This window comes from Ptychodera flava, unplaced genomic scaffold, assembly GCF_041260155.1.
Source record: "Ptychodera flava strain L36383 unplaced genomic scaffold, AS_Pfla_20210202 Scaffold_48__1_contigs__length_985763_pilon, whole genome shotgun sequence".
In the NCBI taxonomy this organism is placed as follows: domain Eukaryota; kingdom Metazoa; phylum Hemichordata; class Enteropneusta; family Ptychoderidae; genus Ptychodera; species Ptychodera flava.
The window spans coordinates 273316-300578 of record NW_027248370.1 but is presented as its reverse complement, the minus strand read 5'-3'; the positions used below and the strand labels follow the sequence as shown (position 1 = coordinate 300578).

Genomic DNA, 27263 nt, shown 5'->3' with positions numbered 1-27263 from the left:
GGGTTAGGCTGACTTATGGTGGTGAGAGGTTGTGGCTGATTTATTCCCTATACAGTTTCATGAAAATATTTAGCGATGGATACGGTAATTAGATTAGAGTTTACAGCATCGCATTATCGAAAGTGGGATGTCATAGTGCTATGTACATCAACGTGCTCCACAGACAAGGTGTAATTATTGATAATTGTATGTTCAATCCTATTTCAATCAATATTTAGTGTTGTTACCGACAGTGAAATGGAAATTAACGCAATACTTTGTAAATCAATTACTAAATTTATGGGATAAACATATTTTGACATTTCCTTGTTATTCAGGTTGTTTTTGTTGTATAAAGAATGGCTTCTCCCGTTGAGTGTTCTAATCAACATTACCTTATGTACATGTGAATGGCTTCGGCGATATGGCTCTTCTGTGAGCACTGATATCCCCTTGTACCGCGTTCTGACATACTGGGCGTACTTTATGCACGTAGCAAATCGTCGCTTGCATTTGACCCCATGACCTCATCTAAAATGTAACTTCCCGTATGCGATTGATAAAACATGACACTATCCAATTCTGACACTCCGAATTTGAAATCTTGGAATGCGTGTATCTCATAACCCCTTTGTCCAATAGACGTTCATGTTTACATAAGTTCACATCCATTCGTTTATGCCACTATCATTGTTAATCATTCTTTGAGATTTGACCTAATTTTCCATATTTCAACATGTTAGGTCTTGCTCTTACAAAAGAATACCACTTTTTGTAATTAGCTCTTATTGAGCACAGTCTGTCAGTTCAGGGGTATAGATATATGCTATTTGTACTCTCATTTGAAGTGAACACCGACAAGGAAAAACACGGTGATTCTTTCGCTGTAATTTGTTTATGGTCATACAATCAAGATGATAACCTTAAAACCTATGTTCTTACACAGGGCTATATTATCAATTTAATTGCGTGCAAAAATAAGATTGACCACTGCGTTCTGAACAGCATATGATAATCTGTTTCGGTTTTTAACACCTTTATGTCAGAGTATTCGTTATAATGCAACCACAGCGGGATGAACCAAGCCAGCCGCAGGTACAAGGGCTGCAATCATACACATCTCTAAGTCAGCAATTGCAACGGACAACAAGGAATGGTACAAGACCAGGCTTTGCCAATCGAACCATCACTGGGCTTAGTTTGTGTCAACTTCTTCTAGGTGGTATTGCCGTGGCTTTGGGAATAACAGCAATATTTATTGGATGTTTTGATTCAACAATCGCTTGTGGAATATGGTGTGGCGCATTCGTAAGTGATGCATTTTTATCTTAATGTCATGTAAAGAAAAAATACCGCTTCACGGCGATTCTTGACGCCACACAATCTTGTAATGCTTGGCTTTCCTATAGATAATTTGGACTCAATTTTAAACTTGCTGAGAATATTAAATTTCCGTCTTGTCGTTAGCAAACAAAATACTCTCCCTTGGAGCAAAGAGAGAATAGATGTACTTCCACTGGCGAATGTCTGTCAATATCGGAACCGTGCTTCTATGAAATAAGAAAACTTTGCATGGTGATTCTATTTCTATTCCTAATTATGAAAGAACTATTCAAAAGTTTAGGAAAACAATATAAGTTATGTTAAAAATAGAAATGCTTTTCTGAAAACTTCAATTAAAGAACCAAACAAACAGGTTTACTTACCATTAAGGAAGATAATATAAATATAATTATGTTTAATACTTGTTTCCGATATGCACATGCGTATTATATGACGGTAATTGAGTCATTATAGGCGATGCAAATGCAGCAGCTGTACTTTCCTTTCCTGTATTGAATATTATCATAGGGCGTGTATTGAATACTCTGATTCACGTACCTTTAAATTGTTTTGCAACTCGCATATATGACCATGGAGCAAAGATGGAGATCTGCAATGCGCTGGAAAAATTTTCGGCGAAATTAAATACAAATAAGATAAATAATTTTCGAGCTTAATTTTTGTACTCCTCTAATTTTAAGGGGAACGTAAGGAGTAGGAATAAGTTTGGTAATTTTCTTATTAATAGTGGCTCATCAATCCCTTAATTTTCCAGTTCTTGGTCAGCGGTGTATTTGGACTCTTCGCTGCATTGACAAAGGCTAATGGATTGGTGAGTTATCTTATAATAGATATGCTTCCCTGAAAATATTAATAAAACAACCAAACAAATAGGTTTACTTACCATTAAGGCTAGTTGATTAAATTTTATGAAATCCATCATTACAGTACTTAATTTTCCAATTTACAGCACATTTCTTTGTTTCCGGTCAGCCCCCTTAAAATCTGGTGTTTGGTGTCTAGTTTTATGATGTTAAATGAAACGTTGCACCTGTTATCGGCCAGGTGACGGATAATGGAAAGATGATAATCAATACATTCTTTCATAAATTCGGTTTTGATCAATCTTTGCGGTCAGTCGAGTCCGCTAACTCTAACTTTTAGAATGCGTGAATTAAACGAAATTCACTCTGGATCAAAATCAATACATGTATATACGAAAACCCTCCTCAATTTGCAATGGCAATTTAAAACAATACTTTGTCAGCTACTTATGCCATGTATTAATAATGATTTAGCCAAGAAGAAATAATTTTCAACGACTGACATCCGTTTATTCATAATTGCAGATTATAGCGTCAATGATTCTTTCGACAGTGTCAGCATCTCTGTTTGCGCCTGTACTTTTGCTCATGAGCGTATTTATGATATACGAGGATCATTACTGGTACTTCCCTGATGTAAGTATTTACACAAATCGACGTGACATGACACACCTACATATATGAGGGGGTAGTGATAACCCTGCTGCACATTAACAAGTCTTGAAAAGTGGCCTCTATATGAGACAACAGTGGAAATTATCCCGAGGCATTTTAATTTTCTCTAGTTCTTGACTTTACCTGTAACTTGGAGCTAGAAATGACGTCTGATATTAAAATTATCATAATTGATGCCTTTCTCATTAACATTGTAATGAAAAATGAAAGAGAGACAAAGGCTTTACTTCATCACAAGTAAAGTAATGGAGATGGTGAAAATTAAATCCAGACTAGAAATCAAATAAAGACAAGTAAAAGTATGTCTTATCAGAAGTATCTTAAGTCAAATAGCTCTAGCGAGTCGGCATACCTTTAACGCTTTGCGATTCCAAATGCGCCCGATTTGATATGCCACCGTGACAGTAAGTGGAATCAACATAGCGTTCGATACACGACATCACCGAACACAGGGGCAACTTTATTTGTAATGCTACTTTCTGTACATCTTTTGTTGTAACACGTGGGGACTTTTTGAAAGTTTTCAACGACTACCAATTCTTGTAAATTAATGGCAATTAATTTTGGCAGCCATAAGATGCGCGCGTCTGTCGATGGGAAACAATACAAGTTATAATTTGTTGTACATACAGTTAGTGAATTTACACTATCATATTTCAGCAACGCACTGTCGAGTGTATTCATATCAAAACATTTGTAAACATGAGTAAAGTGGGAGTTTATTTGTCATGACGTTTCCTATACTTAAAAATTCACCTGCACCTGTAGTTACACTAACTTAAAATATGTTGCTTTCTTTCCAAAGATTTAAGAATTAAAATATAAAAGTTCTTAGTCCGTTCTTTATGGATATCTTATCAAACGTTCACTCTTGTATGATATCTAATATTGAGTAGTTTTTTTTTCCTATGATCATATTCGGTTACTACCTCACATGGCAAATGAACTATTACTAATGACTTTTTAATACTCTCTTAAACTACATAGATCGGTCAAGTTGTATTAGACTCTTTCTTGATGATTGTAGCCGTCGCAGAAAACGTCATTGCTGTAATCTCATCAGCTTTCTGTTGTAGAGCTGTCTTTCATAACCAACTTCTTAGCGTAAGTTATTTTTCAATATTAACGAAAATATAGAATCTCTTGTGACATCACTATACATCCACTTTGTACAGACTGAGATTAAGCTGTTTGGTCCTGCATTTCATTTTATTCAGAATGACCTACTGGTCTCTTGGTGCCTGTTTCAATATATCAAAACATTAAATCTGTTGTTAAATGGCATCCCTAAATTCCTGGTCCTTGCACAGATCTTTTTGACGTTGGCTATTTGCATGGCATTAATCCTTTACTCGCCCTCTGAAAGTTATATTAACTTGTTCAGTCTATTTTGACATACGGCTAACGAAAGCAACTTTCAACTTTAATGCGACAGTCCTCAAACCCCCTTTTATGGCATTAATACTCACTACTTGCACAATGCTAGTCTTTCTATGATAGCGCTGTTTTTCTTTCTTACATGAGCCAATGGAAGCCCCGTTTGTCTTTGTGTTATCATACGTGCACAAGTTTGTTTTTTTTCCGAGCGGGTAATACCAAACGTCGTCCGGATCCACTGTATATTTTATTCAAAGTTTTTAGTTACTTTTATGTTATACCTTTTTGTGCAAATTTTACCGAACTTCCTTAAATCCATGTTTTCATCTTGAAATTCAAACGTTATTTGGCCTACATACTTCTCGCAAGTATTGATTTATGATCTTTTATGTACATATATTCAAATGATTTTCTCTGATTTTGATAAAGATTCCTGGTAATGTTAAAACTATTGCACAGCCACTCCACCACGTATTGTGATTATTTTGTCTGTGTGTACGCGGATGTGTGATAGTGAGTGTACGAGCGTGAGTGCTTCATGAACTCTACAACGTGTGGAGCGGTCGTAGTCAGAAAAATGTAACAACTTAGCCCTGTTGTTGAACCACGCTTTTTTTAGAGTGGGGATTTGGCCGAGCGGTTCTGCCTGTTGCTTCTTTGCTAGTTGGCTGGATGCCGTATGTTGTGAGTTTTCGCTCGATTGAAAACGGCCATATTGTAATCTTTAATTGCTTAGCCTAAACCAAGTCTAAGTAATCGATCCTGGACTGTCTCTAGTTGCTATGCTAATTTGAATGATATTATTCCTTTAAAGTTGTTGAATCGTACGTTTCCCTATGGTGTTCCCAATGAGAGACGGAACATTCAACAGGAAGATCCCATGGAAAGAACGGGGATTAATAATCCATGGGTCGTGTCGTCCAACTTCCATCATGAACAGCAAAGAACAGGTGAGGCTATATAGTAAAGATTAGAAAGTAACTCACGTTATTTGGATATAGAACTTGATGATTATACAAATGGAACATCCAGATATTATCTTGAAAGCGCGCACAACGATGTACAAAAACGACGACAAATTTCTCTACAAATATGATCATGACTGTTGACAATATTTTTTCTTTTTTTGTGTTGTGATTTGTTTGCTCAAACAGTTTAGACAAATTTAATGCACTTTGCTAACAGGTTATAACGGATCAACACGAAGTACGGTCTGTACCAATGCACCTTGCGCCATTCCCTATTACCAGGAGGTCCCAGGATACCAACAAAGGACAGGCTATACCTGTTTGCACCGACCCCAGCAGATGTCTCACCATCAACAACAGTCCTTCGTTTGGACAACCGCAACATGTACACCAACCACTGTCGCAGCCACAAATCAATCAACAGCAGCATACATAACCAACAAACAGATTACAGAGACCCGGGCCACTGCAGCAGCAATCGCAAGTGCTGCTCACTCCACAGTCCCAGGTCCAGCAACACCAACAGTACCAAGGAAATGACATCACCAACGTAGAGGGCGCAGGCGTAAATTCTGACGGCAACGAAGCTGCCTCTGCCGCTCCAGCTGAGTACTGTGTCAACGATGATATGACATCTCCTTTAGTGGAGAACGAAGCTTAGACACAATATTTCTCGTGCTCTGAATCTTGATCAATAAATGTTTCTACTGTGTTCATGTGGCTTTAAATATGGCTGATCTAGACACTGCAGATTCTCTGATCAGTGCATCTAACGTGTGATGATCCACATGACAATCAATTTGGTCATTGAAGTCAAAATAGAAAATGAACAGAAAATAGAAACGCAAGAATATGTACTCAGACTCTTATAATGTTACAATTAACATGATTGGAACTAATTTAGGATAATTGGATGGTGAAGTAATGTCGATATAATCTGTAAATGTAAGGTCATCTGAAGTTCTTTTTAAGTAATTAGTTACACTCTTGTTTTTTATGGTAATTTGTAATATTGCGACATTCAGCTATATGGCACGTAACACTTTTGAGAAATTTGAAAAATATGAAAATCCAATTATCCCAAATTAGTTCCAATCGTGTTCAATTTTCAGTGATTTAAAACTTGAAAGCAATAGTCACTTTAAAATTTAGTTTTCATGGTATTGCTTTGCTGAAGTTCCAAGCTTGCTCATAGCGTTATTGCTAAACAGTGGCTTCTATATCCATAAATGTGAGGTAATTAAATTTACACTACTCTAATCTTAAACTTCCCACGGCGATTTTTTGAGTTTTTTAAACAATGAGAAACAGTAACGATAGTGTTGACTTAAGGTAGAAGGTGCATCGGGGACTGACATTATTACTCTCAAACTTTTTCAATTCGGCTTCGATTAACCACTTGTGGGGGATTATTTTTAGGCTTTGATAGTAAGGCGAGTTATCACCGGCTTAGTTTTGTTTAACACAGGATTTTTATATCGTAAGCATAACTCTGGGGTGGCGGCCATTTTGTATTTCACATATCGGTAAATATTGGGTGATTATTTCTGTAAAACCAAAAGTTGGACGGTGACCCTGATTGTTATTCCTTGCATTGAAAGAGAATGGTTGAAAGTTTGCCTGAAGAAAATTTGAGTGAAAGTTTAAGTCTGTGTACTGAAACTGCTAAGACTCTCATATTCTTATGGGTAATATTATCCAATGATAACACTCTAAGGGTTTAAGCAAAGCACTAAATAGATATTGCTTCGACTTAGCAGATCATTCCACAACAGCATTTATATCCTCATGTTAAATTCACCCCTTTTTCATGTCGTTGATGAAGAAGTGGAACCACTCTTCACCAGTTACTTTCCTCAAATTTATTTTCATGGTTGTTTGACACGATTATCTCGCACTAATATCGCCGGTGCTACGGAAAATTTCATGTTGTTAACATTCAACAATAAAGGTATTGTTTTAACAAATGCAGTGTATTTTTGCCATACAAGTAGCTTCAAATATGAGACTTGTACGAAACAAACTTTATAATAACTTTTTAAAGAAAGTGTCAGTACTACACAAATTCGTTATAACTGCGTGACTGTCTGGCATCGTTTGCATATCAGGTCTCGCGCTTTTGGTCACGTGAGGCGATATCAGTTTGAAACTACCCACATTCTCAAATATATTAGCCACGCGTTAATTACCTATGAAGTACCTGTTAGACCGTGAACGGAGGATATGGAATATTGAAATCTCTCCACGGAAGCCTACTCTCAGACGACAACCTATAGATCCTTGAATTTACTGAGTGGAACATGTCATTAGATGTTTAATCTATTTGTTAAGCATTTGCTGTCATGTCAACTCTCAAAGAATATATCGATGCAATCATCATTTGCAACTATGAATATTGTTTGCATAGAAACAGCGTCGAGATTAGAATCAAGTGAACCGTGTTAATTATTGAGCGAGATCTATTTACGGAATAACCAGCTTAAATGATGCAATGGATCGTTTATATAAATGAGATCCAAAAATATGATTGCTAGCTGCCTTTTTAGAATATGTCGCATTTCTTTATCATATGACACTCTCGGCCTTCAATTTGCGGCTTTCAGGCATACCTGTTACAGTTATTAAAATATTTATGAAATCCAAATACCAAACTTTCAGAAGAATGTAAAAAAGAAATTAATATTTGTATCTTTTTCACTTGTTAAAAACTGGTATAGTAAACCTTACATAAGTCACGTGTTTAATGGATTGAGAAATGTGACGACGCTTATCCAATGATCTGACACAGTGTAATGTTTGTTATCTGTAGCATTCAATATATAATGATTATAATCTTTAAAAATGAAACAAAATTTTGTGATTGTAACCTGTGCCAAAGCCAAAATCGTTGTGGTCGAGGGAAACAGGTCGTACATGGTGAACCTATCTGCTCAGCATTAGTGAAAAGGGCTTGTTTTGATACACGGTGAACTGCCAACTCTGACTGGCTTCGGTTACATTTAAGACATTAATCCACCTTAGGGCTTCCCTGTAAGTATAAAACAAGGTAAACTGCCTAAACATTGTTACCCTATGGCATTGTGACTCCACTTTTCCCCAATATTTCACTCAATGTCTGTCCAAATATTTGATATTTTTTTCGCAAGTTATTAAAGTCTTCGCATTGGAAGAGACAAGTCTCATGATTAATTTTTCATTGCACAGAGAGACAGACAGACAGACAGACAGACAGACAGACAGACACAGACAGACTGACACAGAGAGCCAGAGCTAAACCTTGAAAACACTTCACAATCATCCAAATCAACAGACTTTGACGAGATGTTGTTATTTAGTTATTTAGATTTTAACTTCTAAGTTCTTTTTTATACGAGTGTGTTTCGATAACTGGTATCGTTTACTCCGAATAGGAGAAAATACAAGCGAAAAGAAGAATACTGGTTGGTTTGTTATTAAAATTAGTGCACATGCACTCAGTTTTGTTAACATCATAAAGAGGTATCCTGTAGCTGCGATGCGGAAGATATTATGTCAGTGTTACAACAATGTATGTACCTTTACGTAATCTCATTTGAAGAAGCCACCATAGCAAAGTTCAAAACTTTTAAAATTGTCCTACAAATTTGCTTCTATTTTTTGAAAAAAAAAGATGACTTTAAATAATTATTACCTCAATACCCGTCCACCGTGACATACTTATTTGTGTCGTTTTCTTTGAATTGACTCGTCATTGCCCTCAAATGTTTCTAGGCACGTCCACCTGTACGAATATCACGTTGCACAGAGTGCCATGACCTGCTTCGCAAAGCTCGTTAATTATCAACTTTGACAGAATTAGCGACGTTTTCCGTCAAAACACAAAGCTCTCCCTTCTCTCCCTCCCTCCAATCCATCCATAAGTAAATGATACAAAAATATATGCATAATACGTGCATACAAATAATCGTTCTGTGCAAGTGTCATCTGTTAACATGTTTCGGTAACAAACATGGTAAATGAGGTTACAATTCGTTTTCAGGGCTACAACTCTGTACTTCCTTATCAACGGTCTCTGAAATGTCACCGGCGACACCAGACGCGGCTATGCTGACATCGATACAAGTTGGGCTGTCCGCAGTGTTCGTAGGCAGTCCGTCCATTTGAACAGAGGCTACCTGTGTAGAGTTCTGCCGTTTACAGCAGTATAATTTCCACAATTTTCTCTTGATGGCGCGTTTTAGGTCTCTGTTTCCATATGAGTACACAATAGGGTTAATCAAGGCGGACAGGTAAGCAAAAATGCTTAGGTGGAGATGAAGGTGATATGTGCGAGCGATGCCATCTTCATCCAAGTTATCCCAGTGAAATGCTATTTTGCGTATCTCACAGACGATAGCAAAGGGCAGCCAAAATATATAGGTGATTATGACCAACACAAATAAAGTTTTAGTTATTCGAAAGTTTTTGCGTTGGTTGCGATGACTGTTCAATTCATTCTGGCCTGCGGAGACCGTTGTTGCTTCTATTCTCTTCATTTGTCGGTTAGCAGCGGCCAGAGTGATGCAGAAAATCACGGAGACGAAGGTCAAGGTCGGAACAATCACTACGAATATTACAACCATGCTGTATTCGACGGTTGTGATGAGAACCGGTTCGCAATGAATCAATTCAGTTTCGTCGTCGATGTTGTTCCAGCCATAGCTGGCGCAAAACCGTAAAGAACGGCAAAGATCCACTGGATGGCGATGATTATGGCCGTGAAATTTCCAGTGACGATTGATTGGTATCTAAGAGGCCATTTAATCGCCACGCAACGGTCTACTGTCAAACCTTGTGGTGGAAAAAAGAAGTGAAAAACCATTAGAACAGACCGTTTTTTCGCTAGGCATTATGGAACAAGAATTTGATGTGAATATCTGTGAGTCACATAGGCCTCTGTCATTTCTTCAAAAATTTCCTTCGTCACGGTTTTGTAAAAATGTGTGAAGAAATTTTTATAAATGCACCAAATCAGGTGCTGTCTATCAGCTTTAAATGACAGAGAAGTGGCAATTTATCTGTGTTGACGTTGCAAGAATGTTTTCTTTGCTAAGATCAATGAATTTCATTGAGCTTAAGCACCTTGGAGCGGGTTAATAAGCTAAGGTTGTTGAGCCTGATTGGTCATTTCCAGTTGGAATTCGAAATATAGATTAAAGTTGCAAGCAGCGTTGACGGAGCCTGAGTAATTGAGATCATAAGAGAACCAATTTCAATAAAACTAAGTGTCTGTAGCATAGTAACAGGTCGCATGATGTTTTGCTAAAAAAAATACGAGCTTCACCGATTGCTGTTGATGAGATACCTGACACTGGGTCAAAGGTTATTGAAGGTCATCCCAAACTTCGGAAAAAAAGTCGGTATCATACATATCCTCGTCCATTTTGTTTATCTAAAGCAAATCTATGAGTGCTGTTGGATAGCATTGCACTATACATGTTATAACTAATGAGGCAACTGAATAATAATTAATGGGGTGACTTAATGATCATTGTCATACAATTTAGGTGGGAAACTTCTGCCACTTATATATTAATACAAAAGCTGCAACTGTTTTGGATGATACGACGCCTTAGGGTAGATTAAGTAGCACATAAGGTCATTCCAGAATTTAGGGATATATAAAGTAACAAACATGTCCATGTGCAGGAAAACAACTTCTATCGCTAATTGTTAGCCTAGAACACGATTGGAACTAATTTGGGATAATTGAATGGTGAAGTAATGTCCATTTAATCTGAAATGTAACCTCATCTACTTTTCTGTTTACGTTACACACTTGCTTATATGAGTTATTTGTAATATAGCAACATTAAGCTGTAGGGAACCTAACCCTTTTGAGTAATTTGAAAAAATATGAAGATCCAATTATCCCAAATTAATTCCAATCGCGTTCTAGATATAGGTATTCCCATGATTAATGAGGTCAAGTAGTCATTAAAGTGAAAACCTTACAACGTGCCTCATTCAACTTAGCACTAGAATTGTGCCCCTTTAAGTTGCGAGACAAACGAAAGTAGGTCACAGGTCATCCTAAAATTTGGGAATATGCTTTTGTTCTAAGTAGCTGGTTAATAATTTAAGCATGCTGACACTAATCCGTTTGGAAGTTTTCATCTCAATTATTAAGCATTAAATACTTTGGCGCCAAAATATTTGTATGTCTTTTACGTGACTCCTCAGCTGTACATTATCTTGTATACATAGCTTCATTTTGCAAACCGACACACTTGTCCTCATGTTGGATTTTCCATGAAAGACTTTTGAAAATAACTTAGGAATGAAAGCACAGATAACATGAAAGACAGGTTTGGCACAATGCTGGCTTCAATAATTGACATTATTTACAGTATATTCTTTGAAATTGTTGGATATTTTGTCAGTGAAGCTAAGTTTCGAGCTGTTGTCATCGCCACCATCATGAAGACCAAGTATCTTAAGATAACTGTGCATACCGCACTTGTTTTCTTACAATTGCAGCACATATTTAAGCAGATTAAAACCAAGGAAGAGGATGTACATAAAGTTCAATACCGATTGTCAAGGTCATGACGATGCATAGAATGGCGAGCTCACCTACCTAATCTATAATGTGATAATACAGAGCCGCGTAATTGACATCAGACCCATAACATAATGGAAAGGGGTATAACTTACCTATTAGGTTTACGATGGATGCGATGCCCACTGAGTTTGATAAAGACAGGCCGATCATACAGAACACTTTAGACGTCGAAATATGTGGATCAAAAATGCAAATTATATCAAACGGAATGATCACGGCTCCGATGAGCAGATCTGCCACAGACAGACTACAGACGAACCAGTTAGTCGGAACACGCAACGACTTCAACGAAACCACGGTTCCTATAACTATGAAATTAACCGGAACGATAAAAACCGACAAGACGATATAAATAACGCTAGCAACTTTCTCCAGCGTTGAGTTTTCTCTGCCAGCCAGCGATGAGTCGAAATGGGCTTCCATTTTCCGTCATTTTCTTCTTGGAAATGTGTTACCATAAAACCTGCTTCAATGTGTATCCACGTGCAAGCAATCCTTATCCCTTGTTTAATCATTGCCTTCTATATTGATTTGCTTGGTACATGAGGGCTGCCTTCTCCACATCAACATCGGAATGAAGAGAGCTCTTTTCGTGCTAGTTGGCTCAGTAAATAAAACAATCCAGGAACTATATTAACTACTTTGATACAATTCCCGTCAGCTTCAAGATAATACGCACCTCGATAAAGATTCTTGATAAGCTTAAATTTTCTGTCATTTGGATTATTTAAAGGTATGGGACTCGATCCCAGGGATCGAGTTTGTTCTAGTCTGTCAGAGGATTATGAAGGTGTTGTAGCCTTTTGTTTCCATTGAAATTGTAATCTTGTAAGTAAATTTCCTCCTGGCCAGACAATTTGACGCCTGACCCATGCCTTTAAAGCAGTCCCATTGATTCATGATCAAGAATATCGCGAAAAATTTGTGACAAATGATGCAAAATAGACCGATAGCTGAATTTCAAAATCTGCGAGTCAGAAATGTATATAGTGTGCATTCCACCTCAAAATGGAGGTCGAGTTGTATGGTGTCAGTCTCATATATATAGCGCCACCACTGCAGGGACAGTGACAGAAGACCCCAACAGAGATGACCCATCCCTTTTCTATAAGACAAGTCCACATATTGTTTGACAACTATGTTCATAGCCTATATAGTTGTAAAAAATAAGTGACTAAATAACTGTATTTGCTTTGCAACAAATCGGAAATAATTCATATCGGCTTTTCGTATGTCATCACCGTGAGGATTTGCTAATAAGAAACATAAACAGGATTAAGAGATGGACTGTTATTTGAAAAGATTAAAGCTACAAATGAATCTACGATGATTGCAAAAACAGTTCTACTTCTCAAACTGTGTCATTTATAAGTTCACGTCGTCTGTTTCTCTGTGCGATTAACACCTTTGCCATAATAGTATGACATGTGTGATCTTTGTCAAAGGAAATAAAACCTTGTAGATATAATGACATAGTCACATGCATAAATGGTCATGCACAAAACAAGCTGATGATTCACATCAGGTAAATTATCTGTGTTATAGTACAGCGGTACATCGACATGACGAGAAATGAATTGCTATTGATGGATATATTGCATAAACATGTTTCTAGAATTCATTGCATGTGATAAGACATCGAAGCATAAGCAATGATTATGGTGCCTAACGATACAGAAATGTCAATTTCAACAGGAAAGCACGGCTGAGTAATGTTACATTTCTCCAATTGCTAATTCACCACCAGATACCATTGATGTTTGCGTTGCCAAGAGATCTGATCTGATCCGCTGTTCCATAATAGCTAATGACGTCAGTTGATCAGTCTGAGAACAAATTAAAACTTTTCTTCGTATCCTTTTCTACAGGGTGCCCAATGCATCGACCCCAGTTGGAGAAACAAAACGAACAAACAAACAAATGACCTTGCAGTGAAACATAATAAAAGTTTGTATGCGTTTTCTTAGAAATCAAACTGAAGTTTTGCCAAGTTGACACAAACAAGAGCTTGCATAATAATTTTAAACAGAATAAACAAAACTGTGCCACTAAACCTAGAAATTACAAATATTTATTTTGCTGACAGATCTTATGATTTTGTCCAATGTGAGCCCGGTCCTGTTTAATTCACTCTGCGAGAGTTAAATAGGACATGCACAGAAATGGAACGAAAAAAATTTGCAGAGTAAGAGTGCATGTGTTATTTAGTCCGTCATAATTAATGAACAATAGGAGAACCATGTAGAAAAATCGCCACGCCATTTTATCCAAACAAGGAAATGTCTCCGCTTGGACCGTTATGATCGCTGAATCACATTGGTGTGTTTGTGATGTACGTCTCCTTAGCAACCTGAGAGATTGGAGGAGCTTAAATCATCGTATTTAGTGTTCAATTCGCACAATCCTTAGTCGTATTTTAGAATGAAGCCTTGATAAGGTCTTGTAGACGTCATCATAGAAAAAAACACCAAATCCAAAACAAAGGACATATGACAAGTCTGGCACGTAAAGTTCATTGAAATGAATTTATTACGAAATAAATACCACAGAATCTGTGATATGTATCAATATTGATACATTTTAATAGCCACTAATGAGTCTATCGTTTGTGAATTAAAATCATTAATGCACAAGTGGACAGTTTTCTCATCATTGACATATCTTTGGCATCGATGATCAGGAATGCTCAAGTGACAAGTTCCTAGGTCTATGACTAAGTGTCTCCCTTTTTTCTGAGTCTATCTTTTGCTTCTTTGTCTCTAACTGTCTGTCTGCCTGGTTGGTCTGTGTGTCTGTCTGTCTATCTGTGTCTGTCTGTCTATCTGTCTGTCTGTCTGTCCACATTTTCTCCCAACCAGCCACTCCAACACAGCGTCACCTTACCTCCTTGCATATTCTGCAAGCTTTGTTAATCATTTCTTACCAAGAACCTGTCATAATTTTAATAAATACATAAAGCAGAGTATGCTGATGTTTATAACTGTGTCGTCATTCCATCGAGTCAATATCTAGGGTAAAAAGTGTCGTTGTAGATATTCGCCATTCTGCCGAGGGTGGCCAGAAATTGAGAATGCAAACAAATGAGTCAGCAGAGTTAATACAGGGCCAAACCTGCTGTGAAACTAGTTAATGTATGAAAACCATCGAAACTTCAAGCATGCGAGCAACAGATAGATAACCAGTACGTATGATCGTGCCTTTTACGTAAAGATGTACATTTCGTTATAATGAAAGCAGCATAATCATTTTCCTTCAAGAATTGAGAAGACAATCGGGTTTTTATTTTGGATGAGAGAGAAATAAAAAATACCGACATTTGAAATTGAAAACGGCTACCATTTTTTGTTTACTCTGAGAAAGATATTGATTGATTGAGTGATTTTCCTAAAAAGAGAAAATATGGATAGCAGTGAAGATCACAAAAATATCCGTCGTAAGTTGATGTCTTTTAGATAAAACAATCATCCAAACAGACCAACAGCCATTAGACAGTCGTAAGATTCCATACACAAACTTTTATCAACGATTATCATGCAAACGGGCTATTATATGATACAAGGATGGCTGTATTATAAATATTACCACAGGATGGCTAAGGGACTTTATGACGTCACATGTCAAAGGTCAGTCCGGAACCTTTCATTTTCTTGTCATAGAGCTCCTGAAATGCAGCATTTTCAGTGACAGTAAAGTGGCTCTCCCAATCCCCGACGACACCTACAGTTCAAAAGAAACAACCTTTTGTTTTACCACAAGTTCAGTTTAACATCCCCGCCCCAATAGGCAATTCCGAGACGATGCATGGTCAAAATTGATGGCAAATATCTGGTTGTTATAGGCAACAATGCATGGAACTATATGGACGCATTAGTATTTCCTTAGCTTATGGATTTGCAAACAAATGATCAATTTCATAAAATGTCATTACCTTTTCTTATGAATGCACCTCTCCTCAGGTCAAATACAGCAGTGTGTAGAGACATGTTGACGGTTGGGTTTTTCTTCATATTTTCAAACCTACAGTGTTCGAGAATTTTTGTCGTCTCTTCTTCTGATAAGTCCTTCTCCAAAAACGATGATAAAGTCTCCACTGCAGCTCGGGGATTCTTATGAAAAAAAACATATAAAACTGTGGATTCATCATGTAGTATTAAACATCTTTACGTCAGTAACATGTAGAGTTTCACCGTACAGTAAATTTTGGTCGCAGTGGACCTGAAGAACCACACAATTAACGCAGGTTCCAATAACTTTGGTGCTATGAGACGCTATTTAGTTTTTGACATCACGGTATTGTCATGAAACACTGGGAAAGAGAAGAACGGATTCACTCTTTTCGAGGCACTTAGTGACCTATTACAAGTAAAAAAGCTTTGAATTTCGCTGATATTATTCTGCTAAACTACAATTTCATCACAGTGCACTGCAATGCGCGCGCTGAAACTTCGCGTAGAGGACGCGCCGAACACGTTCTTTGTCTGCACCCTCCTATGCAGTGTATGACAGGTCATTCTGAAAAAGCTATACTCCAGACCTATCTATTAAGATGCGACTTAAAGGTGTACGATAAGAATATTTGCAAAATAACGGCATTTATATCCTCGTACACCGTACGACTTGATGATCCTCGACGCTACGTGTTTCGGACAATACCTCTGTTGTCCTAAATTGGTGAGCCTCGATGGAAGTGTGACATCATTGCGACTTAGCGAAAAAGAAGTATGACGCTTTCTAGTTTACAGTATATTTTTTACTGGGGTAAATTAAAATTAAACCATTTCATATTCTGGACACCAAGGTTCTACTTACTCTTTTCATGTCTTCATATTTCAAGAAGCAAATGTTTTTCTCATCTTTGTGCTTCCACCATCCTAACACATGATCGAACCAATCGCCATACGGCACTGAGTAAGAAGACCACTGAGGCGATTAGTTAAGGGCTCATAACTTTGCAGACTTTAGGCTTTATCGACATTATTATGTGAGCCAGTGAAGTAATGTATTGTATCAGTGTGTATGTATGCATACTGACTAGACACACGAAGAGACAGGTGTAAGTATTATGGCCGTATTGAATTAACCGTGCTAAGTTTTATTTCCGTGAATGTTATATCACAGTAGGAACAAAATTTCATTTTTTACATATAGCGAGTTAAGTCGGAGAAGCAGCAGGCAAATAATTAAATAATGAGCTATATACATTGTTAGTGGCCGGTATTTTCGATACTTGCCACTGTTTAAATCTACATGAATTCCCATTTCCAAAGTACAAAAATATGACACTAACGGATTTTATTTTCAGGCTGCAAACGTGCATTGTATATAAACTACTGCGATTGATAACAAACCAAACTTACATTGTTTGTCAACGCACGCTTTGTAGAATTCTGACCAAGACTTGTCGTAGTAACCATGAAACCAATTATTCATATGAAAGTAGTAATATGATACATAGGTATCTTTCGGATTCCTCAGAACATATACAATCTGAAAGATACAACATATAGATAGTGTTTCTCAACGGACTATTGCAAAGTCGCGCCGTACAATAGGCCCATTAAATCCCAATGTTTATACCGATTATGTAATGGCTGCAGAAGTGTTATAAGCAGTGGAAATGACAACCTATATTTTGTTGGTGTCAATTATTGATGAGACAACTTCATCTGCGCCGACCAAGCAGCGTTTCGTGGGCAGGGGCTAAACCAGGCTGACGACATCAAGTCAGATATACCAACTGACCATCTCTTTGGCGCACTCAACAAAGATAAAAAGGCAAGATTTCATAACAGTGCCAGATTTTGGAATCGTGCGCACTATCAAAAAACGTACGACTCCTTCGGCATTGCCTTGCTTAGCACTTACGCTTTCAACACGGTAGTGACATTGGTACCAGTGAGAAAACTGAATTCCAAGTTTATTTGAATATTGAAGACATTCAAAACATTGCACTACCTTACACTTCTTTTTCAGAGGTTTTTCTGGAAAGAAATTACACGGCAAATGGGACTTGATTAGGCGTGGTGACGTCACTGAGTTCAAATACTTCATTCCGTCTGATGCCATGAGAGTCGCTCGATAATTTCTCATTGTTTTCTGCGCACCTTTTGGCAGCAGCCAAAATATCAGTCGATAGATAATCAGAAAGAAGAATTTCATCCTGTAATAAAAGGGAACGAAAATCAGCAAACAACTATGACCATGTTCACTCCGTCCCATCTCCCAGTTGTTTCGGTAAACGTTAATGCGAAATTACAAATCCGCACCTAAGGACATGAAGAAGGATTGAATACGATTTTAAGTGGTATTTTAACACGCAAAATACGCACTCACTTTTGTATAATTGCAAATGCTTTTAAAATACATATAGATTAATTTTGATTTTTTGCACGGTAACGTATCAGTGTCGATCAGTCATATTCTCTGTAAGTGTAGTATGTTAAATTTATGCTATCGTATTTGTTAATTGTTTCAAAAGAGTGATTCAGCAGGGGTTGATCACTGAAGAGTGAAATGAATGTCATCGGTCAACTTTATGGTGAAAACCAGCATACTTAGATTGTCCATTCAACAAGCTTCTATTAACTGTTGGCTAGAAAGACGTGGCGAAAGCATACGTGGTTTCCCTCTTACACATTTAATCCAGTGGATTCACACAAAATACAAAAGGAATTTGATGCCGGTCCACATGGATACACCCTAACCTCGACATTAGGCACATGATGTGGGATTTCAGTTACCTCTGTGCGAATTCCGTGCGCAATTCCAAAACGGGTACCCGTGCCATTTGTTCAAGGCTGAGGTTGTACTCTGTATCAGCATTGTTGAGGATCAGTGATACCATCTCTATAGCCCATGTTGTGCCTGAACGAATCAGAGAGTCTGTTAGTAACCTTCACACAGTTTGCAATATAGAAACAGTACAACTTTTGCTTTTATTTCATCATTTGAATCATGTAAACAAAATACATGTTCTCATAGTTCTTCCTTAACCCTTTGAGAGCTGTGAATTTTTCCCACCAAAATTTTAGTGGAATATTTTACCAATTTTTATGATTTTTTCTGTAATTTTTTGACAATTTTGGACCAAATGGACATCACATTTCATTGACTATAGTTTTTTTTAATTTTGGCAAAAATCTAAAAAAAAAGTTGAATGGTATATATTTTATTAAGGCGAAAAAAAATTGACTTTGGCGCTCAAAGGGTTAACTATGTTGACACACAAATCACGTTATATAATTGCTATTGCGTCGACGTCATACTGGTTGAACAATTGCTCGTAGATAATCAGTCTAGCCAGACACTTCAGCAGCCTACAGACGACAGACGGGTTATCATCAAAATCAGAATCATTTTTCGCGCGCGCTCATAACTATCCTCACTAATGGCAACTCGCAATACCCAGAAAGCTGCCACTTCTGGCTGATCCATCATTAATGAATGAATGGAGTTGAACGTAATTCATTTATTAGAATGAGAGTATAGAGAAGACAGTGTGATTCTAGTTCATACATTAGGGTATTGAGTGTGATAGAGACTCTGGTACAACATTCGAGTACGCTATTGATTACTCAGCCTAAGCAGCCTATGAGCGCTTTGCTATCTGAGGTATGCAATACTTTTGAATAAATTGGTCCTCACCAATCGATTCGCGTAACTTGGGTTTCAGCCACGTCCCATAGGTGTAGGCATAGCTATTGACAATACTGGTACGAGTGCTTTAGCCTCTAAGCAGGTTTCCAACCCTGTGTGATTCAATGAAGGATAGCGACTCAAAAAAATTATACGTTTACCTGATTTTGGATACGTCACAACATATACGTCATCGTCTCTGCATTCAAACTTTTCAATCGCTTCCTTCAGATCCTTCCGAACATACCCTGGGAACGTCACGCCATCGGAGACAAATTTCTGAGGGAGATTTAATATAGACGGTGAATCGTTTCTCTTGTCAGCCATTGTGGAGTACCTTTGCCTTGAAAGTCCGAAGTGGACTCGGAGGTGACCTTTGAACTTAGCTCTCGAGGGTTATACAATACAGCGTCACTGTGACCCATTTTTCGTTTGTACTTTATTTCGTCTAGGGTCGGCCATAAGCAGTGGATAGGCGGTCGACAAATAATGAGATAAAATGTTGCAGAGCAAAACTAGCTACTAGAGACTTTCAACCGTGACTGGCTTTGCTGCGTTATACAACAATATCACGCAAAAGTCGTCGACCATGGAGGCAAACCATACACAATCCCAAAGACACGTGATCAAAGATTTGAAAAAATATTTCCGCATTTTGGCCACACAAGATCTAACGACGTCCCCTAATGACGATGATAAAGATGTCGTCACGGTATATATCAGCAATATACACATGTGAGTATGATTCAGCGTATGTATGGCGCCAAGATGGTACAGACGAAGTAATCGTTTTGTTTTTTTTTGTTGGGGGCAGGGGGTGCTGTGGGAGCGTTGGATGGAGAAAGGACATGACTTGTAATTGACAGGAGGGATAGTTTGCATATCCTATTGAGAGGAAAGGGCTGCTGCAAAGAGCTGCTATTCACCTCGAAAAATAAACACACTTCAAATTGTTTCAACAACGTTAACGTACATGTAATGCTAGAAAAGTTTACTCACTTCAGTAACTAACAGCACTGGTTAAAATTTCTTGAAAAGTCAATATTTAAAATATACCATAGGTTGAGTTCTGAAATATATCAGCATTATTCTTCATTTGTTTATCATTAATTAAAACCACAGGTCAAAGGTTCGTACCCTCAAGGTAACACAACTATCAACACGGAACATCGACCAGAAGACGATTGTAAGATTCAGCGCTGAAGAAACCAAGCACACATAGTTATAAAAATGGATTGCTGTCTGATACAAGTATGTATACAAGATGACCGCAGGGCAGCCAACGAATGTCAGTAAGTCACATGTCAAAGTTCAGTCCTGAACCTATCATTTTCTTGTCATAGAGCTCCTGGAATGCAGCATTTTCAGCGACGGTAAAGTGGTTCTCCCAATCTCCGACGGTACCTATAGTGCAAAAGAAACAACCATCGAGTACGATTTGTTACCATCCAGTTGAAGTTCCTGGACGATAAATCAGTGGTGAAGGTATCTGCCATTTACGATCGATGACTACAATTTGCATTCAGTAAACGGAATTAATTTTAATACGGAGTACTGTCATAATCTTCCAAATTGGCGCACAGAATAGTAATATTTCACGCTCACAATACATTAAGTAAGCGTTCTGGGACGCAAGTGATCAAGCTGACGTTTCTATATTTGGACTCTAACAATGTTGGCGCCACGAAATACCAGCACAGTATCGACGACATGATCTCACTCATTTACACATTTACAAGAATTACCCAGTAACTTATCTTATCATGGGAGTATTCTGCGTACTACCCCCATGTTCTATTGTGTTTCAACCAATCGTAATATTGAGCCGTTGTCATCATTTTAATTTATTCATGGCGTGGGTTTGAAACAAAAGAATTGTAGCAAGCCACGCACGGGCAAGTGATAATTTCTACTTTTGTAATCTTTTCTAATGTCGGTAAATCAAAGTATTTTCTTATTATATTCTTTATGGCGTCGGCATCCGACATAGCCAAGATACTGTATAAATGGACACACTAACCTAGAAACTAGGAGAGGACTTAACTTGGACCACGGTCACTCTCTAGTGGAGTGACCGAAACAAGAGGACCGATAACCACGGTCACTTTCTTGTGGAGTGACCGAGACAGGACATTCACTCAGAAACTTAAAACTTTGACCGAAACGAGAACTTGGACCACGGCCACTCCTCTGTGGAGTGACCAAGACTCAACAGAGGACAAACTAACTTGGTCCGACTGACACACAGGCAGATTCATGTATCGTTGACTGCGCCGTTAGGCGTAGTCATGGTTCCGTATTCAATAAATAAGTTCCAGTTACATCAACACTCGTCGCCAGTTCCAGCTCCTTCCTTTATGTTATGACAGTACTATGGCTATTTACTTTTGACAGCCTTCCGTGTGGCGTTTTGTGCTCATAGATCTACATCTGAAGAGGCTGGGATATTTCCAGTTTACACTGGCTATAATAACTGTAAGCGGACTTATATCGCAGCACTAAAAATTTAAGGTAGAACGCGCCTCGGGGACAGATAGTCGGACTCTCAAATTTCTACAATTCTTTTCTGATCAACCACTTGTGAGGTCTCATTTTAAAGCTCTTGGAGAAAGAAATACTTGTACCGTCTTCGTTTTTCGAAAATACAAAATATAACTTTCCCCTAAAAGAGTTAACACAGGAATGGCGGCCATTTTGAATTTCAAATATCGACAAATTGTTTGGTAATTTATTTCGCTAGTTCCAAACTTTGCACGGTGACCCCTGATTTTTATTCTTGATTCGGTAAAAGAATGGTTGATAGTTTCATTCAGGAAAGTTTCAGCAAAAGTTTAAATCTTTCGCCTTCGAGGCGCATTCTACCTTAAGGCAAATATTTGCAGTGTTGAAGAAATAAGTACGTATACCAGATCGAACTGTATACACGTACAAAAGACCCCGATGATTAAGTTTCCTTTCTATATCTTGTGGTTAGCTAAAATATAATCAAGTTTTCAGAATGTCATTACCTTTTCTTATGAATGCAGCTCTCTTCAGGTCAATCATAAAAGTATTAAAAGACATGTTGACTGTTCGGTTTTTCTTCATACTTTCAAAACTACAGTGTTCGAGAATTTTTGTCGCCGCCTCTTCCGAGAGATCCTTCTCCAAAAACGATGACAAAGTCTCTAGTGCAGCTCGAGGATTCTTCCGAAAAAAACGTAGAAAGTTATGAATATTGCTTGTAAAACTAAATATTTCGATGCATCAGACGGTCATAAAATACAAGTTTGAAAAGAATGCAATTTATTTCTTCATAGCAGCCATTCGCGTTTTATTTAGTGTCACCATATTATCAGTGCTAAAACGAAAACGTCACCTGGGTAAGTGGGAATGACAATAACGGGCGCCCTCTACGGTTGGTAGAGTTTCGGAATTTGACAGTGTATTTGACATCAAGTGATCACAGATTTGATAAGATGATAACGTCGAGACAATTTGGCACGTTCATCAAGTGGCTGAAATACCTAACCAAGACATTAAGTATCATTAATCCTTACATGCACTTTGATAATTCAGAGCACACACGTCAATTTTATAATTTAAGAATTTGTACGCTAAGATTGGATCTCTAGTCTCAAAGTCATCTGGTTTCTTTAAAATTCGCATTATCTCGACATTTTTGAAGGCGAGCCTTGAGGGCGCTTTGTTAAGAGTATAATCAGACACACTCTTTCAAACAAACTGAAGTACAGTCAAGGAACCAGGGGGCATTGTATGCCTAAATAGGATCTAAGCAGTGTAGTTATCAGAGTTGGAGTTCCGTTACTGTGTGTACGCATAATTTACGCCTACTACGATAAAAATCAAAATCCAAAAGCCAGACACAATATAGGTGAACTTTCATTTTGTGAAATACTGCAGGGTGTCAGATTGCTAGTACACTCCCTACGCTTAGTTTAATTCAGCATTTCTTATGCATTTTCTCCATTGAATTATACTGTATCTGTAAGCATCGATCCTAAAGCGATATCAATTCGTCTTTGAGGTTTAATCAGAAGAGCAACGTTAGCTATAAATAACAATGGAGATTGATAACGTGATGACCGGAATTAATCAAAATACAGCAAATACAACCTTGAGGACCACACTTACAGGACATAAAACTCTCTACATACCCTTTTCATGTCTTCATATTTCAAGAAGCATATGTTTTTCTCACCGTTATGTTTCCACCACCCTAAGACGTGATCAAACCAGTCTCCATAGGGCACTGCGGAAGAAGAAAAATAAGAAAATGAGGTTGATATTTAAGGGCTTATGAATCTGCGGACTTTAGGCTTTATATGATTGTGTGTTTCAGTTTACTGGCTTCCTACAGTTAATTTTCACCATGGAATATTTATTATATCAGAGTAGGAGCCAATCTTAAATAGCTAACCCCTGGCTTAGGTAAGCCAAGCAGGAAGGTAATCATTATAAATAAGCATGAATATGTTACATTTGTGACAGGGTGAAAGAACAAAATTAACATATTTTCAAAATATGCAGCTTTTTAGATCCACACGACTTTAGAAATATAACAAATTTTTGAATCTCAGGCGCGAAACGTGCAAAAGTATTTGAGGCTTTATGATCGAAAAAAATCTAAACCTACATTGTTTGTCAACGCACGCTTTGTAGAATTCTGACCAGGGCTTGTCATAGTAACCATGAAACCAATTATTCTTGTGGAAGTAGTAATATGACACATATGTGTCTTTCGGATTCCTCAGAATATATACAATCTGAAAGATACAAAATATAAATATTCTTTCTCAGTGGAATAATGGGTGATAGCAAAGTCATTTTCACTTGGCCAGTCAACCCTTGGCGAGACTTGGCGAGATTGGCGAGACCACTTCGATAGACAAGCGACGTTTTCCGGACTGGGACTTTACCAAGCTGACCCCTCCAAGTCAGATAGACTTTGCCGCACTCAACAACCACAAAAACATGAAGTCTTAGAACTGTGCCATATTTTTGTTTGAATCTCGCTTGCGCAGTTGGTATAAACCAACGTCGACTTGGCAAAGCGCTATACATTAACACGTACAATATTGACTTTGGTTTTTTAGTAGGAAAATTGTGAACCTTTGGTTCCTTTGAATATTGAAAACATTTATACCTTAGACTTCTTTTCAAATGCTTTTCTCGGAAAAAAATTACACGGCAAATGGGACTTGATGAGGCGTCGTGACGTCATCGATTTCAAATACGTCATTCCGTCTGATGCCTCGAAGGCGGCCAGCCAATATTTCATTGTTTCTTGCACACTCCTTGGCATCAACCAAGCTAGCAGTCGATAGATAATCAGAAAGATGAATTTTATCCTATGATTAAAGAGGAAAATAAGTTAAGGCATTCACATTACTATTTCAAATCCGTCCAATCCCTTAGTTGACGTTACGTTGTTTACGGAATGACCACGCGAAATTTAAAAAATCGCACCAGGATACTAATGATTGGAATCAGACAGCTGATATTGTTGTGAGTATAGACGTACTTGATTTTGATTTTGACATGACAAATGCTTTTAAAGTAAAAACGTCATTTTTTTATTTCTGAAAGATGTAACATATTGGAGTCGATAAGTCCCAAAACTTGTGAGTACAGCAGGTTAAAATTCACTCAATTGTATGTATCGCTTGTTTCAGAAGAACCGGAGTGCATTCAGAAGTTGGTGCTGTGGTGTATAGTGATGTATAACGACCGTGAACTCAACGAGCTTCTATTGGCAAGAAGGATGGCAGTGACAGTTAACATAGTCTGGTACAACATAGCTTATCCATTGGCAGTGTTTATTGTGCCTTCGACGCGTCAGTTTGTTTCCGGTACAAGAGAGTGCTAATTAGCATAATTAGATGCTGAAACATAAGCAGTACCTGGCGTCGTTCGAGTTTTGCCGATCAGAAAGATGGCGCAAAAAATTTAAAAAAGTCGATGCCATCCAACATTAATACGCGCTACCCTCGACATTAACCACATAATAAGGCGCATCACTTACCTCAGTGCAAGTTCCAGGCGCATTTCCAAAACTGGTACTCTGGCAAACTGCTCTTTGCTGAGATTGTATTCTGTATCAGCATTGTTGAGGATTAGTGATACCATCTCTATAGCCCACGTTGTGCCTGAACGAATCAGAGAGCCTGTTAGTAACCTTCACACAGTTTGCAATAAAGAAACAATCATGCCACAACTTTTGACAAGCTGTCATTATTTCGTTGCATACAACAAATATATTTTCCCTTATTTATTGTCTTTGTCATTAACCCTGAACTGTGTTGACACACAAATTATGTCATATTGTTGTATTGCATACCCTCATGCGTTTTACTAATTTGACGAATGCTCATAAAACTGGTAATATAGGAATACGTATTACTAATTTGAAGGCTAACGTACATGAAGGTCCATAAATTAGCATAAAAGGATAATGCCAAAGAACTGGGTGTTTATATAACATGGAAAATATTCTTTGTTGAAAAAAGGACTAAAAGATTAGCAGAAAATATAGATCAACTATTTGGAATTATGTATTTCGAAGTGCGCCATTTGAACACTGTGTGTGCACTTAACCATGCAAGATTTATCACGTTACTCATCCACATGACTTCACTGTTAGTTGTTTTGTTCGATAACATCATGAGCAAAGAGTCGCCGATCAAAGCGTTCCGCATTATTCGGAGTAATATCGGCTCCTGTGTTGAATTTGCTGGTGAGTTTTTGTTGAAAAGAATTCATTATATGGTACAATTTCTGATCCCCAATTGTGGACGAAAGTGCAATTCTGATTATTTCGCTGGAACACACGATAAGTTAAGAAGTGGGAAAGTGTGTAGTTAGTGTCACTCTATTTCGTACTTCAGGGTATATATTGTTAGAGTTCTGAGGATTGAGTACGTGCTATCAATTGGGCTGACTATCCAGCCTACGAGAGCCTTTTGGTAGCAGTGTGCATTATTTTGGCCCTCAGCGATCGATTCGACAAATCTTTGTTTCGACCATCGCTCAGCTGCCCACAAAATAATTCAATGCTGTAGCCTTCAATCAGGTTTGCATCCGTTGTACTCTGCTTGTGCTAATTAGTGACCTTGATCTTATGTGGTTAAGGCTAGACAGAGAGTCACACGTTTACCTGATTTTGGATACGTCACAACATACACGTCATCGTCTCTACATTCAAACTTTTCAATCGATTCCTTCAGATCTTTTCGAACATACCCAGGGAACGTTACGCCGTCTGAGACAAATTTCTGGGGTAGATTCAAGATGGGCCGAGGCTGTTTATGTAGTTCGTCGACCATTTTGTCACACCTACGCCTGCGGGAGTTCCACATTCGTAGTGGCCTTTGAACTCAAATCACAACAGTCTTATCGAAGTGCACCAATCACGATCGCGCTGATCCATTACTCAGGGCTTTCATTATTTTTTTTTATCAACAGGCAGAAAACATTTATCAGGTGACCTTCGGTCATCGGCAGGTGGAAGAGCTCGAGAGGGGGATGTGCCCGCCACTCGAAGGGGTTTTAGGGTGTCTCCCCCCCTAGAAAATTTGGAGATTTTATGGCTTTTTTACAGCTATTTTGTGGCTTTCGAGATGATTTTCTATGCATTTTAGGAGCTAAATTTATTCAGCATTTTATCAAGTTTGATAGCTATTTTTGTGTAAAATCCTTAAAACACAAACAGTTAAACAAAAATCCAAGGAGAGCAAGTACCAAACAGCGACAGAGGAAGAGACCGCACACTGGTTTCGAAACGTAGCGTCAAAGGATCACGCTTTCTCAAGAGCCAAACACATACCAACAAACATAAACACAGAGAACGACACAAATAGTATAGGTGATGTGTGGAGCCGCTTTCCTTTATTACATATT

At 37.9% G+C, this 27263-nt stretch overlaps 3 protein-coding genes across 3 annotated transcripts; 1 reads left to right on the top strand and 2 right to left on the bottom strand.

The window, feature by feature from the left end:
* Window positions 1-232: 232 nt before the first annotated feature.
* LOC139128295 (uncharacterized) lies at window positions 233-5686 on the top strand. Its single transcript, XM_070694094.1, has 6 exons — window positions 233-1287; window positions 2078-2134; window positions 2652-2762; window positions 3789-3905; window positions 4993-5128; window positions 5364-5686. Exons 1-6 carry the CDS (start codon window positions 1039-1041, stop codon window positions 5684-5686), a joined length of 993 nt encoding a protein of 330 aa, XP_070550195.1. The 5' UTR covers window positions 233-1038.
* An 8596-nt stretch (window positions 5687-14282) lies between these two features.
* LOC139128302 (sulfotransferase 1B1-like) lies at window positions 14283-19960 on the bottom strand. Its single transcript, XM_070694102.1, has 7 exons — window positions 19526-19960; window positions 18470-18593; window positions 17685-17889; window positions 17087-17216; window positions 16539-16633; window positions 15658-15835; window positions 14283-15446 (listed from the first exon to the last, which is right to left on the bottom strand). Exons 1-7 carry the CDS (start codon window positions 19689-19691, stop codon window positions 15340-15342), a joined length of 1005 nt encoding a protein of 334 aa, XP_070550203.1. The 5' UTR covers window positions 19692-19960; the 3' UTR covers window positions 14283-15339.
* Window positions 19961-20276: 316 nt separating this feature from the next.
* On the bottom strand, window positions 20277-26732 carry LOC139128304 (sulfotransferase 1B1-like). Its single transcript, XM_070694103.1, has 7 exons — window positions 26521-26732; window positions 25390-25513; window positions 24511-24715; window positions 24001-24130; window positions 23522-23616; window positions 22373-22550; window positions 20277-20768 (listed from the first exon to the last, which is right to left on the bottom strand). Exons 1-7 carry the CDS (start codon window positions 26720-26722, stop codon window positions 20662-20664), a joined length of 1041 nt encoding a protein of 346 aa, XP_070550204.1. The 5' UTR covers window positions 26723-26732; the 3' UTR covers window positions 20277-20661.
* Window positions 26733-27263: the final 531 nt, after the last annotated feature.